General features: G+C 31.7%; 3 protein-coding genes across 10 annotated transcripts in view; 1 reads left to right on the forward strand and 2 right to left on the reverse strand.

Annotated features, from left to right (window-relative positions):
- The first annotated feature begins 7,059 nt into the window (after nt 1-7,059).
- Kr (krueppel) overlaps nt 7,060-15,826 on the forward strand; it is an 88,709-nt gene continuing 79,942 nt past the window's right edge. For 3 of the 8 annotated variants that reach the window (XM_083109766.1, XM_083109768.1, XM_083109767.1), the window contains exons 1-2: nt 7,065-7,164; nt 7,612-7,798. In XM_083109766.1, coding sequence (XP_082965892.1) covers nt 7,124-7,164; nt 7,612-7,798 — 228 coding nt within the window. In that variant the 5' untranslated portion in view covers nt 7,065-7,123. The other 5 variants (XM_083109769.1, XM_083109771.1, XM_083109772.1 and 2 more) reach the window with 5 other exon arrangements.
- Nucleotides 8,333-15,708, reverse strand: LOC145977668 (uncharacterized). The gene is made up of 11 exons (XM_083109774.1): nt 15,542-15,708; nt 14,816-14,905; nt 12,126-12,312; nt 11,883-12,044; nt 11,652-11,801; nt 11,419-11,553; nt 11,239-11,349; nt 10,695-10,811; nt 9,386-9,600; nt 9,141-9,300; nt 8,333-8,842 (listed from the first exon to the last, which is right to left on the reverse strand). The coding sequence occupies exons 3-11, from the start codon at nt 12,310-12,312 to the stop codon at nt 8,742-8,744; spliced, it is 1,338 nt and encodes a 445-aa protein (XP_082965900.1). The 5' UTR covers nt 14,816-14,905; nt 15,542-15,708; the 3' UTR covers nt 8,333-8,741.
- On the reverse strand, nt 12,312-14,779 carry LOC145977666 (uncharacterized). Its single transcript, XM_083109765.1, has 2 exons — nt 14,519-14,779; nt 12,312-14,433 (listed from the first exon to the last, which is right to left on the reverse strand). Exon 2 carries the CDS (start codon nt 14,421-14,423, stop codon nt 12,339-12,341), a length of 2,085 nt encoding a protein of 694 aa, XP_082965891.1. The 5' UTR covers nt 14,424-14,433; nt 14,519-14,779; the 3' UTR covers nt 12,312-12,338.

Below are 15,826 nucleotides of genomic sequence, written 5' to 3' on the forward strand. Positions count from 1 at the left end.
TAGCTCTCACCCCCCTAACGCGTTCACGTAGGGGTTGCGGCTCTCTCTGCAAGACCCCTTCATCTCTTTCTCTCTCTTCTTACCGGGAACCCCAAACGAACCTTGACCAGTCAGTCGATGGATAAAAGCTTTTTCCTTTTGCAGCTGTTTAACTGGTGACCCCCATAGTTGCTGAAACTCACAATGCTTATGGTAACCATAGTATTCAATGGTCGATGTCGTGTTGGATGCATAAAAAAAGGAGTCCGTTGACCGATCAGAATTAGTGGAGTGACCGATTAGTTGTGTACCTTTTGCAATCTCTTAAACAGGGGTGAATTTAAGATAAGAGGTCAAATAAATACAGATGCCATCAAAATTGCGCTCTATGATTTTGATCTTTACTAATCGAAAAATCGAAGACATTCTCTGCTGTAATAATTTGAACTTTCAAACAATTTGATATTGAATACATTGTAAATAGATGTTAAAAGATTTTATGTGAAAAAATTCAAATCATTGGAAGAAAATCTCTTATCAAAATATCTTATCTTTTTTGAATCTATTTTTATTTTTAAGTAACTTGTAAGAAATATGCATATTTAAAATATCAGATTGTATAAATCTTTTAAATATTTGTACAATTTCTTTCTGAGAGCACAAAATTTAATTAAGGTATAAATAAAACAGCTCTTTCTATATATCACAAAGTGCATTAAAAGAATTCCCGTGCATAGCGAAGAGTGCAGTTGCAATTCGTGATTGATCCGAAGAAGTTTTAATTTGAGTTTGACATTATTTTCTCGAACGCAATTTTCAGTTGAGCTCGTACAAATAAGGTCGGTTTCCGAAAGTATCATTGCATTCAAAAGTTTAAGTGTAACCACTTAAATCTTCAACGAAGTTGAATAACATTAAGTACGACGAATAGTCGAGTACCAACGCGAGATACAAGTATCGCGCATAAATTCAATAAGCACGAAATATCGACGATACGAGATAAGCAATTTATAATAGATCTCGTTGGCATGACTGCTTATCCACGTAAGTCATCCGTAATTATCTTTGTTATTTTTTCATTAAATTTCTATCAAATTCAACCTGAGTGCTCCTCTAATAAAAAAACAATCTCATAATCAACGATATGTATATATAAGCCTCTAAATTATTACGTGAACGTTTTGCACGATCCTTTATGCGAAGAAAAAATTTAGTCTCCCATTATTTTGTTGGCGATAAGTTTATTTTCAATTTAAGTCTATTTGACTGAAAAATTTTAATCACTTTGCTGAGATAAACACATCACTATATATCCTGAGATCTCGAATTATTCTTGCAATTTTTTCAAATTCTTTTGATGACACGTGTTTTTTCAACATTAATGTCGTCACTCTCCAGAAGGGATCACATATATTCAGAAATCGTAAAAGTGTAACGTTTTGATCGTTATCGGAGTTAATACCGTGTGATATTCGACGCGTATATGTAGGTCACAGGCTTCTGGCTTCTTCGTATCCAATTTAATTTACCTAGACCGGTCGCGTATCCTGTAAGTCTGTTACATAACTATTCCTTGATGTCATCATACACTTATACTTTTTTAATTATTCATTATTCATACAGGCTCTTAAAATATCATTATTTTTATAGAATACATTGACATATTGACATGTTTAATTATGCAAAATATCATTACATATGCACAATATGTCAAATTTTATAATAATATATATAATGATATAGTATATAATTTTGTAAAAACTAAAATATTAAAATTTTATCTTTTTTATATCTTTTTCTGTTCTCATAAAGTCAATGAAAAATGTGCCGACTTGCATCGAGACTATTGTACTTAAATGAACATTTATTATAACTGTATGATAACGCGAGCTTTCATATTCGACAGGATAAGTAAACGCTGGTAAAAGATACGAGACCGTATCCAGGGCAACCGGACCCTATCTCATCCTCCGTGGACCTGAGAGCGTTTCTAGATGTCTTCTTAAGTTGCCGGAACAAACTTCGACCCGGTAGAACAACGTGTAATGCCCAGAGGGAAGCGGGAGAGCGTTGTCGAAAGAAAAAACAGACGAAGAAGAAATTTACTTACAGCGCGGGATTACTGTTTCACCCCGGGTCATCTTCCACGCCTCCAGTAACGAGTAATTTAACTCGCCTCTCTCGCGTCTAAAGGCGCCGACAATCGTTTTGTTTCTGTTAATTAATACAGAGAACGCGTGATTTAATTTCTTGGCAAATTAAATTCCTATAGCTCGTCGGCAACTGTAACGCGAAATGAAAAGATTTAATTAAAGGATCGCGTTCGAAGTTAGCGTAAATTATGCGAAAGTTTAATCTAGAAGAAAGCGATACGTATTTAATTTTATACAATAAAGAGATGTACCTGGACTTTGGAAATTTACATCTCTATTAACGGTTTTAACAAAAATACATTATTAATCAATCTCTCGATACACGCATATTGAGTGTTATCGTAATGAGATATTTTTTAGATCATCCTCGGCTCGTCGTTCCTTTTTTCCGATCGTCGAAATTTCGAATCGCGTAATGTTCCCGCAATTTTCCGGAAACTTCAAAGAAACACCATAGGGTCGTAGCGGAGATCACAATGAACGATCGTTATGCGTATTCAAAATGGTCCTACCTAGTAGGGTGTAGCCAGGAGTCCATTGTTGACCCTTCGCTTTCCAGGGAAACGCAGCCGATTGTGCAAGCCGAGCTCACATGTAACCATGAGGCGGATGTTGATGGATCTACCTCTTACACAACCCTCCCTCTTCCCGATCCTGGGAGGATAAATTAGATTTAGAAATATTCAGAAAACTGGAAGCATTTGCGCTCGTATACTCCATCTTATTACGATAAATTTTTGAGTTCAACAAGTGATCGTCTCTCTCTTCAATTCCTACATTGATTTTTTTTATTTTCTTTTTAATCTTTATAAAATATAGTTTTTAATAAAAAGTGCTAAACCTTGTTTCTCTTTAATTTAATATATTTTTTATCATTTATTTAAGCTCTGCATTTGCGACGATAAATTTTGCCAACAATTTTACGTGGCTGCTCTGCTCGACGGAGGCGAAGAAATAAAAAGAAAAGTTCCGCCCAGATCGTATATGTTATGCCTCATCTTCGTCCTTCCTTGGCTTCCACGAAGCTACGATCCGCAGGATCTACTGTCCGCATTAGAAGCACACATGACAAAACCGATGACTGATGACGCGAGCACCCTCTCCACAGCGCGAACTTTTGTTTATTCGCATCTCCGTCTCCATCGATCAATGGCCACCACGAGCTTTCCGTAAAGACGTAAGAAACCATGGAAGGGGATGAAGTCCTTATGAAATATCGGGGTCGAGCAGTTCCTCGCGCAAACGCTTATTATCAGTAGAGGCATTATATTGTTTGCAGCGACAGATAGTCGATATTCAATTACACTTATTTCGAACTTCTTATCATTGTGCAATAGAAAATTTTGTGTCAGAATTGAAATTAGAATTGCAAAAGATATATATTTTCTTTCCCATTAATTTACATCTTTAAACTGAATTTTCGTTAACATCTATTATTAAATGATTTCATATGTTATATATTTTAATAAAATTTTGTTGTAAATTTTGGTCTTTTATAGAAGAAATTTATTTGCGGACAAATATTTTGAATTACACAGAAACATCGTGTATAGGAACATTTATCATAAGACCGAGATGAAATGATTCAAAGGAAGAAAACTTTATCGCGAGTCATCGTGTGATCGCTATTTCCATCTTACAAATAACCATAGCCGGTCGATGAGAATGGAGAGTGCATCGTGGCGTCCATTCCGTGCGACGATGGTGAACCGGAAGGTCGCCCTTTTGGTACGAAGGGCGTCTGAACGTCGGTTTGGTGCCGCTGTACAGAACGATTTATTGATTAGTACAGCCAGCCAATGGCGCATTGGTCAGTTGCACGAAGGCTCCCCAGATACAACCCCAGCGCGCGAAGAGCCGAGGGGGTTGAGTCAGGGAGAGGGTTGCAACCCCCATGGCATCGTCCGAGGGTCTGGGGAGAGATGTTGTAGCTTATCTCATTCTCGGAAATTATGGTGGAACGATGAAGGGCGCCGGGCGGTCGTGTTCTGCCTTCGACGGCCATTGCTCTTGAGCCTCGACGAAAAGCTAATATTCCTTTTGATCATACGGAAAGATCGACAGATCTGTAAATCAGTTCCTTGTAAAAATCGAGACGTGAATTTCGGTTTCGCCGAAATCTTCATGTCATCCCTTAATCTGTTTAATGAAAGTTAAAACGTGATGTTAAAATTTTCATAAAAGAAAATTAAAGAATTGATATTGTATAAGAGAGAAATTCTTAAATCACTTTTAATTGTACAAAATGTAACTCTCTTTCTGCAGAACAAAAAATATTTTATTAGATATTAAAGAAAAACGAAAACACTTATGTAACATATTTTTCTCATATATTTCTCAATTTATTTTTTATAGTTATAGCTTTCTCAAGTTGATTTATCATAAATATCTAGTAGCAATGCCGGCACTTTTAAACGTAACAGATTAAATAGTCAAAGGCTTTTAAGTCCACGCGCGGAACCGTTATCAATTATTCAAGATCGAGCCACCAATCTTAGATCCCCCTCTCGCAACGCGCAGTCGCACGGAACTTTCTTTCTAAAATCCACTCCTGTAGACTCTCTGATTCATCTCTTGTAGTTACAACCCCGCCTTAACTCAAGAGCCGCGACATAATTAGGCCCACGGTATCAAGTATTTATTCTTTCATTAGCCTCCTCTCGTAGGAAGCTACGAGAGGGTCGCAGATGAGACGATGTCATCCGAGCGTAACTTGATCAACTTCAAACTTTACCTACCACTCTCTCGCTACTCCAATCGAGTTGCAATTAGTATTGCAAATTTCCATGCGCCCACTTTGTGCTTTATAAATTTACCTTCAGTATCCATTATTTTTTAATTAGAATTTTAGTATTTTTATTATTATTTTATTAAACTATTTTTAACTAATTAGAATTTTCTGCGAGGATATAAAATTATAGAGAATAACATTAGTTTTCTATTGAAATTTAATATTTTTATGTTTGCGAATTAATAGCAACATTTTTAAACGATTTCTATCCAAAAATTTATCTATCTAAAGATATTATATTACGCTTCCAAAGCTTAATTGGTCATATTTTCTGTTACAGGATGTAGCATGATAATGAAAAACATGTAGCATAATAATGAAAAAGAGAATATTTATTGTTAAATTACTTTTCATATTCTGATTAATAAACGATGGAAAAATTTCGATAAATAATTACAAAAATCAAATAATAAAATTTCTGTAAAAATACGGAAACGTATTATCTTCCGATTCTTCAGCATCTTGTATCCATGACATCTTTGACGTATAGCCTAAGAAAAGAAATCACGAAAAAAATTAATCCAAAACAGCACGCGTCCACTGTAAGCGCAGTAAGATGCTCATCGAAGCATGGTCCAGACTTGCATCTGCCGCCAACATCCCTCTGCCCTTTGACAAAAAAGAAATCGCGGCTAAGTCGGTTCAAATTATTCAACCAAATTTTTTTTCACGTCATCTCTTTCTTGCAGTGTAACTGCAAGTTTTTCGCGCATGCTGATAGCATCGTCACAGTCATTTTTATTGTTATTTGAACGATCCTAGAGATGTGCAACGAATTTTTTTCTATTCAATGAAACATATAATGGCACATGCCACAAATTTTTTAACGCTTACATTTTGAAATATTTATTAATGAACATTAAAAACATTAAATATTTTCATAATTAACATAAGTAAACGTTAAAAATAAAATTTTAATAATAATTTTAATGTTCATTAATAATTAATAATAAGAAATAATTTTAATGTTCATTTAATTTTAATGAATATTAAAATTATTTCTTATTATTATTAATTATTAATGAACATTAAAATTAATTTATATCGCACTTTAAATTTTTCGCTGATTTTAATGTAATTAAACACTATTTTTTAAAAGAATTATTTAAAATAATTAAAATAATTATATTTACGTGCCAATTATTTGCAAATTAAGAGCGCGTAGTGATACACGAATCGAAAGATTTAATGCAACAAAAAGCCGCGAAACATTGATCGTTCATTAATAATTAATTTGAAATTCGAGGAATAGAATATTACGCACGTACATTTATTTTACAACGCGTTAAATATTTCATGATAAATGTACAGACAGGTGGTATTTGTTTTTTTTTAAATAATTATTTAAAATAATTAAAATAATTATCTTTACATGCCAATTATTTGCAAATTGAGAGCGCGCAGTGATACACGAATCGAGAGATTTAATGCGACAAAAAGCCGCGAAACTCATTGATCGTTCATTAATAATTAATTTAAAATTCGAGGAATAGAATATTACGCGCATACATTTATTTTACAACGCGTTAAATATTTCATGATAAATCTACAAGCAGGCGGTATTTGATATTTGTTTTTTTTAATAATTATTTAAAATAATTAAAATAATTATCTTTAAATGCCAATTATTTGCAAATTGAGAGCGTGTAGTGATACATGAATCGAGAGATTTAATGCGACAAAAATACCTGAAACACATTGATCGTTCATTAATAATTAATTTAAAATTCGAGGAATAGAATATCACGCGCATACATTTATTTTATAATGCGTTAAATATTTCGTGACAAATCTACAGGCAGGCGGTATTTGGTATTTATTTTTTTTTTAAATAATTATTTAAAATAATTAAAATAATTATCTTTACATGCCAATTATTTGCAAATTGAGAGCGCGCAGTGATACACGAATCGAGAGATTTAATGCGACAAAAAGCCCCGAAACACATTAATCGTTCATTAATAATTAATTTAAAATTCGAGGGATAGAATATCACGCGCGTACGTTTATTTTATAACGCGTTAAATATTTCGTGATGAATGTACATACAGACAGGCGGCATTCGGTATTTGTTTTTTGCATCGTACTACGTGTTACTGTTTACATACCGCGGCCTGCGCCCGCGGCGTTGTTGTCATTCGCACGGCGAGGCGCGAGGGAGCGCGCGGGCAAGAGGTCAGGCAGCGACGTAAGACATTGTATGTTGCGTCGTATTATCTCCCGGAGAGCGATCGCGAGAAGGTAAAAACGCAATTATTCTCCGCAATTAATAAAATTCGGCGTTTGATCTTTGCAATTTACAGCGCGTTGTTCGCATCTCGCCGTTTTGTTATCATTCATGCGGTGAAAGTCGAGTGAGTAGGCAGCGTAGTATCGCTTTGTATATCGTCGCATTCCTTGTCGAAATGCGAAGAATAATACATTAATCTCGCGGGATTTGATTTATAAGTTAGAAATATATCGTGTGTTGTTATTTGTGACATAGGGTTTTAGAAAATTGTCCTAAATTGTCAACATATTTTTGGTTAGTAAAAACTCTTTACCGCGACAAAGGTACGAAGTTAGCCGCGCTAAAATTCTCGTATTCTTTTTATTCCGGTATAATAAAGTGCGGGAGTGCCGTATAAAGCGTATTCTGCTAATTATTGCATAACATAATTGACTTGTGTTTCCGCGAGTGTTGTGAAGAAGCAGCAATGAACAAGAAAGAAGGAGGAGGCCTGGGAAGACATTTGGCAACCCAGATAGCACAGAGAATCCAAAAAGAATTTTTTTTGAATTCCATATTTTCAAAAAGAATTCTTTTTTCATCGCCATTTCTGTTCTAAAAGTATTCTTCAGAATTCCAAAAGAATTCACCTTTATGTCACCAATTGTAAGTCCTTTTTCGAATACAAAAAGAAATCTTTTTATATTCCATAACAATTCAAAATAGTATTCTATAAGAATTCGAAATAGTATTTTTTAAGAATTCGAAATAGTATTCTAACAGAGCTCCATAAGAGGTCGCTTTATTTTCTTTCTGGATTTGAAAATGGTTCTTGGAAAGGTTGTAAAGGATTCTTTTTGGATGCTTAAAATAAAATATATTTTGCGCTAAAAATATGTTTTATGGAAAAATGTATTTTATACGGTAAATGTATGTATATTATATAAATCTTTCTTTAATTCACTATATAAAAATACACTGCAACAAAAAATGACAATACGGAAAATGTAGTAAAATATTTGCATTATAGTAACAAACTGATTTATCGTATAAAATACATTATTCCATAAAATATATTTTTAACGCAAAATATATTTTAATTTATATTTCTTAATTTTAAAGAATGTCATACTTTGATTTTTATTACAAATTAAATATTACTTTTATTTAAAATGTATATGTTGTACATCTTTGTACATTTTATATTCTTTGGTTTGAAAACTTAATTGTTTCTATTAATTATATCACTAATTTATTTAAAATATAAAATAATAAATATCTTTAATATATAAATGTTATTATAAAATAATAAGTAATATACTTTTTTTATCAAAACGACGTATCCAAATTAAAATAATACATTAACAGCAAAAAATTAAATACATTGAAAAGAACAATACATAATGACAATGTTCAAAATATTATAAAAAACTAAACATTATATAAATAAGAGAGTTAAGACACACAAAATAATCTTGAAAATATTTTGTGATAAAAACTTAGAATTGAAAACAAAATGTATGAATCAATCACTATATATATTATATATTATATTTTAATAAACTATGAAAGAAAAATTTTTATACCGTTATTGAAAAAGTAAAAGAAATCAATTTTTACTTTTTAATCGGTCACTAGCGTGCTGCAGCCACTTCTTTATAATTATTTCAATATCGTTTTTGGTAACGTTTTTTATTTTTGAAATAGTTTCTGTAAGAGAAAATTTTCTAATTAATTATATAGATATGACAAAAATAATTTAATATTAATATTTGAATATATTTATCCAATAAAAAATGATGATTTGAAAAAAATTGATATTTTTTTAATTAATATCGTTTATCACTGTATAAAAGCTGAAATATATGCAAACAAATTTACATAGCGCATAAAAATACGTATAAAGAAATTGACCATTTCTTTATGTAATATACTTATATACATATTATGTTATGCATCTATGCAAATTTATTTGGATATATCTTAAATATTATCTATATTAACTTACCGACAATAAGTTGGGAAATTAGGGTTTCTCGAAAGTTCCGCGTATTCTTTTGGCCAGACCAAGAATACTTCAAAGCTACCTCATTTGATATAAAAAAGCGTAATGTGGCTCTTGTACATTTGCCTGGATCTGATCCTCCAATCATTTTTATTTCATGAATCTGTAAAAACAGGCAACGATTATTATTATTATTATCATACTTTGAATATTGTACATACAGGAAATAACAAAAATGATTTCCTTACATATAATTTTTGTAGTTCCAAAGATATAACAAGATTTTCTTCAAACTCTTCAAACTCTTGGACAGTTCTTAGAGGAAAATTAGGCAAAAGATTTTCTCCTTCATCTACTTGCATGTCTGTAGAACGATCTTTCAGTAAATTGATAATATGGTTCAACTTTGTATTGAGGCCCTTGTAATATTTTTGAAATCGCTCTTCTGTCATCGGTTCTGAAACTGTTATTATTAATTTAATATATATATTATTAATAGTGAATATTTTTGTATCGCTAGTAAATTAATAAATCAAAGAGTTGTTTGTATTTCGACCAATACTAGCCATTAATTTGTTTATTTATAACAACGTTTCGACCATCGGTTTTGGTCCTTTTCAAGTACAAAACTAAAATTATAAACAAAGATTTACAATTAACGGTTTGCAATACCCACACAAAAGATAAGAAATACATACGTTGCAGTTATTATAATTAAAGCGGAGGACTCCTCATTCTTTAGATTTTCCACAGAAATTATTAACAACTTTGTCAAATTTGCAAAAGAGAAATCGTTGTGTCATGATGAAATTCAGTTAAACATATGAGCCTTTTTTAGTCTAGCAAGTTAAACGACCTTTATTATTTTGTCATAAGTGTTATAACACTTATGACAAAACACATAAGTGTTATAACACTTATGACAAAATAATAAAGGTCGTTTAACTTGCTAGACTAAAAAAGGCTCATATGTTTAACTGAATTTCATCATGACACAACGATTTCTCTTTTGCAAATTTGACAAAGTTGTTAATAATTTCTGTGGAAAATCTAAAGAATGAGGAGTCCTCCGCTTTAATTATAATAACTGCAACGTATGTATTTCTTATCTTTTGTGTGGGTATTGCAAACCGTTAATTGTAAATCTTCGTATATAATTTTAGTTTTGTACTTGAAAAGGACCAAAACCGATGGTCGAAACGTTGTTATAAATAAACAAATTAATGGCTAGTATTGGTCGAAATACAAACAACTCTTTGATATATATTATTATTTACGTGTCTGTGTGTGTGTGTGTGTGTGTGTGTGTGTGTGTGTGTGTGTGTGTGTGTGCGCGTGCGTGTGCATGCGTGCATGTGTGTGTGTGTGTGTGTGCGCGTGCGGCGTGCGGCGTGCGTGCGTGCGTGCGTGTGTTCGTGCGAATATAGTATCTCAAAAAACACAATAGCATATGCAATAGTAAAAAATTTATTATTTTATTGAATTATTTTATTGTTATATATAAATAGAGCAATTTTTCATTTGCCCAATAGCATAAAGTAAAAATTAATAACTTACACTGTGTACGATTGTGTTCTTGCACCTGGTGATTTTGTGCCGGGTAATCTTCCGCATTTCTTCTCCGATCTTCGGCAAGAACAGGATTCACGTTTGTTTCCAATTCAGCATTTGCAGCTGTAAGAACATTTCAATTTTCTAGATAAAAACTGAATATTTTATATGTACTTAAATAGCATAGTATCATAAAATTACATTTTTGGCTATCTCATTCTTAAAACCAAGAACACTTCGGAATACCAATCGATATAATAAGAATTCAGAGATTTCTAAAAATCAATCTTACTAATAAAATTAGTATAATTTTTGTAATTTTAATTTAATAATTTTTATATAATCTTTAAAATTTGTTATGAATTTAAGAATCTTACTTTAGAAACAATTGCATTTAGAGATTTTGTACTGGACTGGCTGCACAATTAATATATATTCGATTTTAAGAAGCAAATTGCTCACGGGATAAAGAATAAAAACACAAATTAGTAATAGCCATAATGAATGAATTAATGTATGTATATCTGGATTTTCTAAGCAGACGACTTACATGTCGTAGCTTCAATTCTACGTTGTTTTGAAGATCTAAGTAAATTTTCGATTGGCCTATTAACGTCTTCAACTTTTTCTATGCATGCTTTCTTCCTTGAATATGTCGATGCTGAAAAAATTTTGTAATGCAACTGTCAATATTAACTAAGATAAAAAATATATAAAATGTAAGACTTACTTTGTTTTTGCAAAATGGTATTTTCTGTACTTTTATGTACAAGTGTTGAATCCAAGTTTTCATCCTGGACAAAGGACTTTTCCAAAACGTTATTATTTTCAAATACTTCTGTTGATATAGATGAGCTTTCACATTCTAGAAATATATTAATTCATATAATATTCATATTTATGGAAAAATCACATGCAATTAAAGATAAATATAAATATATATGTATTTCACATATAATTTACCTAACATATTTGTTTCATTTCTCTCTTGTAAATCTAACGATAGTGTATTTGTCAAAAAAGTTTTATGTTGATCAAAATTTTGTTGCTCATAATGAGATGGTGGTAGCCGAACTGAGCTTGTAGCACATTTATCTTTACATCTTTCGATTTCTGCAAAATACAAAATATTTCGTTATATATATTTGTTTTCCTGTATTTGAAAATAATTGTATTATACATAAACGACATTACCTTGCTCTTCTTCTGATGTATCGTCATAAAATGCTGGCTTTTTTTTATGACGTTTCTTTTCTGCTTCATTTAAGAGAGGTTTTGTGCATATATCATCAGTATCATCATTCGTCGATGCATTAATACAATGCTCTTCTATTTGATTAGCTATATGAATAGTCTCTGCAAAATAATTAATTTTTTATTAATGATTTGTATAGTTAGTTAATATTTTATAAATATTTAATATTGATAAAAACGAACCAAAAGGTCCTAGACGTTTACGGCATTCATACGTAAGCCAGTCAGATTTTGGTTGTAGATTATGCATTTTATGCTTATTAAATTTAACGTGTTTTGGGGGCCAAAAAATTTCGTTTGATTCTACATTTATCCAATTTTCTGGTACGAGATTACAAAAGTCGTCAAAAAATACCACGTAATACTGCATCTGCAAATTTGTGAATCAACATCACCTCAATTAATATGTAATAGAGGCATAGCGTAAGTGGTATTTTCGTATGTCACTAGAAATCCTTTGCGGCTTATGCATTGTGCAGGCCACATATGTACAGGTGACAGATTTTCGATTTTGTATATATTTAAGTTACTTGAAGAACACGGATAATTTAAAATATCGTTTTTCTGTAGAAATTGACGACCAAGAATAACAATCACATTTTCTATTAATCCAATATGCTTGATCATCACGATTGTTGCATCAGTCAGGAAGCAACAGTTGTCCGGCCTCTTATTCGATAACATAAAATTGCGAAATTGTAGAATTTTGTGCTCGCTGTGGCAACCCAAAGGAAGTTCTGACACAATTGGATATTTGAGTAGAGGATACTTCACAATTTTTGGATTCTTCTCTTGCAGATGTTGATTGCAATTGTTCTCTTCACTCAATCGTCGATGAATTTGTTGCAAGGGATTTGCATGTTTTCGTAATATTCGCTTTAATATTTGCATATGATTTTCAAAATCAAAAGCACTATATGAATCTAATGGACCATACATCTTTACATCTTCATTTAGATGAATAAGATAGTGAAAATTACTTGTAACATATTGCTCTCCATACAATTTTTTAAATTCTTGTACGAAATAAATGAGCAGTTCTTTAGCATAAGCGTTGTTTCTGTTACAGTCTCGAGGGTCGCACAATATTCGTATAGCACAATTTAAACTATTAAAGTGAATTAAATATTCTTCAGGAAGAAAATTTTGTAAGATTATCGGTCCAAGGTATAGTAAGAAAAATCGAAATTCAGTGCCTTTCCAATGACATAACTCCTGCAAACCTCGAGGTTTTCTGTTAAAATCTTTTGGCACCCATTGTGCGACTACAACTAATGAATCTGATAATTTTTGCACAGCTTGAGAACTAAACTTTGGACGTCGACGATTATCTAACCAGCTCATTAACAGGGATTTCATGACACCCAACAATACCACGTGCAAAAAGTCCAACGGGAATTGTTTTACCATATCGATAGGTAACGATTCAAACGGCGAAACTGCAATATGGTGTTCTTCATTCATTCTACTTCTGAAGGTATCGTCTGTTCGTAGTGGTGCTGATTCGGAAAGAAAAACCATTCGATCTCTAAACTCTCCTTCCACAATACATTTGTCGCAACTGAAGTATCCATTAAACTGCTTAGTACATTTAACGTAAGACCGTGCAGGACTGTCACAAATTATGCATCGTAAAGTAACCTGGAATCTTTTTCCATCTGTGACAATTCCTCCATTTTGTAACTGTTTGTATTCATTTATAAACGGTCTCAGATAGTTGTGAACTGAAGATGGTTTATTATTACCATGATAAATTCCAATAACAAATGGCGTATTCAAAGAGCTGTGAACACGTTTTCCTAATATAGGCCATAAACATGTTTTAGAAGATTTCGCTATGGGTAAACCATCGATATTTATATCAAACATAAATCCCGTTTCATCAATATAAGTTGAATCACATAGCTGGTTTTCGATTATTGTTTTTAATCCATAATGAAGATATTCTCCAGGTGGACAAGGACTAATTTTTAAATTAGAAGTTCGAGGAGTTCGTAACAGAGTTCGAGAGTCTTGAGGCAAATTATTAAATCCTGCCTTTCTAAGCAGTTTTAAAAGGCGATTTAAATGTATGTGTTTAATTTGAGAATCAACCGCAAACAATTGTAATTCTTCAATAAAATTAAAAGCGTTTTTTTCATCAAAATTATCTTCTTCGGCTTCCTCTTCTGAATCGGTATTACATCTATCATGTAATATTATTTCTTGTATAATATTATCTTCGTCATTCAACTCGTTCTCAATATCAATGTTACTTTCTATGGTATTATGTATGCCTCCAGATTCAATATTGGGTTGAAGATTATTTTTTCTTTCACATATCCTTTGTCTGACGTAAAAACTATCATCTTCAGATTGCAGCTTATTTGCTAATTGTACAGATGAATTATGAAGATCATGCATATCTGCTTTCGATTGGGCAGCCAGTCGACGATAAATCTGTCTTTTCGAAAGATTGGAGTATTTTTTTCGATTTGGCATTTTCCTGGCACTATAATTTTTTTTTCAATTTTATTATTGTAAAATACCCTCAAATAGCAAAAAGTAGGAAAGAAAATATAAGCCAGATAGCTTACACAAAACCTCAATGTCAAAACTCAACAACTTCAATAATCAGATATTAGGATCTTATACGGTGCGTTATTGATAAGGCTTTAACTTTACTCTGTTTCGTCTTCCTCAACGAACAACGTAAACACGAGTGCCATAAACAATACATTAGTCGTTATTATAATTAACCGACACAAACGTCTTTTTAAAACGTATGCAAGATATAAAGCTTTGTTAAAAAAGTATAAGCTTTGTTAAAAAAATATAAAAATAATTAATTGTAAAATAACTATAATTGGGAGAAAATTTTTATATCTCTTTACCTTGAAAGTATGCTATCAATTTTGGAAAAATGTAGAGCAAATGTAGATCTATTCCTATTCTACAATTCCAAAAATCAAGAGTGCAGGTATCTGCAACATAAAAAGAATTTCATATAAAAACAAGAATTTTAAGAAATATATATAGATAATAAATATAATTTAAATATAATTTATATATATATTTGTTCATTCATATAAAAAATTTGGATACAGTAATATTATATATATAATAGTATATATTATAATTGTAGATATCAAGGGGTCTTGTTCTCTCTCTCTCTCTCTCTCTCTCTCTCTCTCTCTCTATATATATATATATATATATATATATATATATATATATATATTATTTTCCATTATTATAGCCTTTGTTATTTTATTGCCAGATTTATACACCTATTGCTAGTGCGGTAGACCCCTTGGTAGAGAGGTTATGTTCGTATGCTGATAATCCTTTGCAAAATACTAGCAACATGGATAAAAATTGTAAAATCAAATATACAACTGATCACATATACACAACTAATGGCATATAAAATAGTAGATTTATTAAATAAATAGATTGAGACGAATCACATAAACTGGTAGTCCGCAGGAATACACAAGCTGTGTTCTGATATTCACTGCCAGTATGTCATGTATATATACTATAAATTTTCAATATTGGCAGTGAATATCGGAACGCAATTATATAGTAATAATCACGAAAAACCATTAGGCACTTACCGTATATATTAACCGATAAGATCAGGGACAACCTCTCCTCGAACGATCACACACAAAACCACATGAACCACAAAAGATGCGTATAGCTATCCGCGCGCCTTCTTCGCACGAGTAAAAAAGCTGACGCTCATTAACCAATCAGACTGTCGCCTGATATAATATTTTAAGACTTTCTTTATAACAACTTTAGAACAACTTTAGAACTTAAATTTAATTCTATAAAAAGTCAAAAGATATACTTGTATAGAATCCTTTTTAAAGTACCAAAAAAAACTTCTTTTGAAT

This window comes from Camponotus vicinus, unplaced genomic scaffold (assembly GCF_025532165.1).
Source record: "Camponotus vicinus isolate PSW18456_S1 unplaced genomic scaffold, iyCamVici1.0 SCAF_1, whole genome shotgun sequence".
In the NCBI taxonomy this organism is placed as follows: domain Eukaryota; kingdom Metazoa; phylum Arthropoda; class Insecta; order Hymenoptera; family Formicidae; genus Camponotus; species Camponotus vicinus.

Bases quoted from the DNA above. Each gene is read 5' to 3' on its own strand.
- LOC145977668 (XM_083109774.1), bottom strand. From the start codon at position 12,312: ATGCAGTATTACGTGGTATTTTTTGACGACTTTTGTAATCTCGTACCA. The intron at 11,350-11,418 runs GTAAGTCTTACA...AAATTTTTTCAG, and splicing joins TACCATTTTGCAAAAACAAA to CATCGACATATTCAAGGAAG. The intron at 9,301-9,385 runs GTAAGGAAATCA...CTGTTTTTACAG, and splicing joins TGGAACTACAAAAATTATAT to ATTCATGAAATAAAAATGAT.
- LOC145977666 (XM_083109765.1), bottom strand. From the start codon at position 14,423: ATGCCAAATCGAAAAAAATACTCCAATCTTTCGAAAAGACAGATTTAT.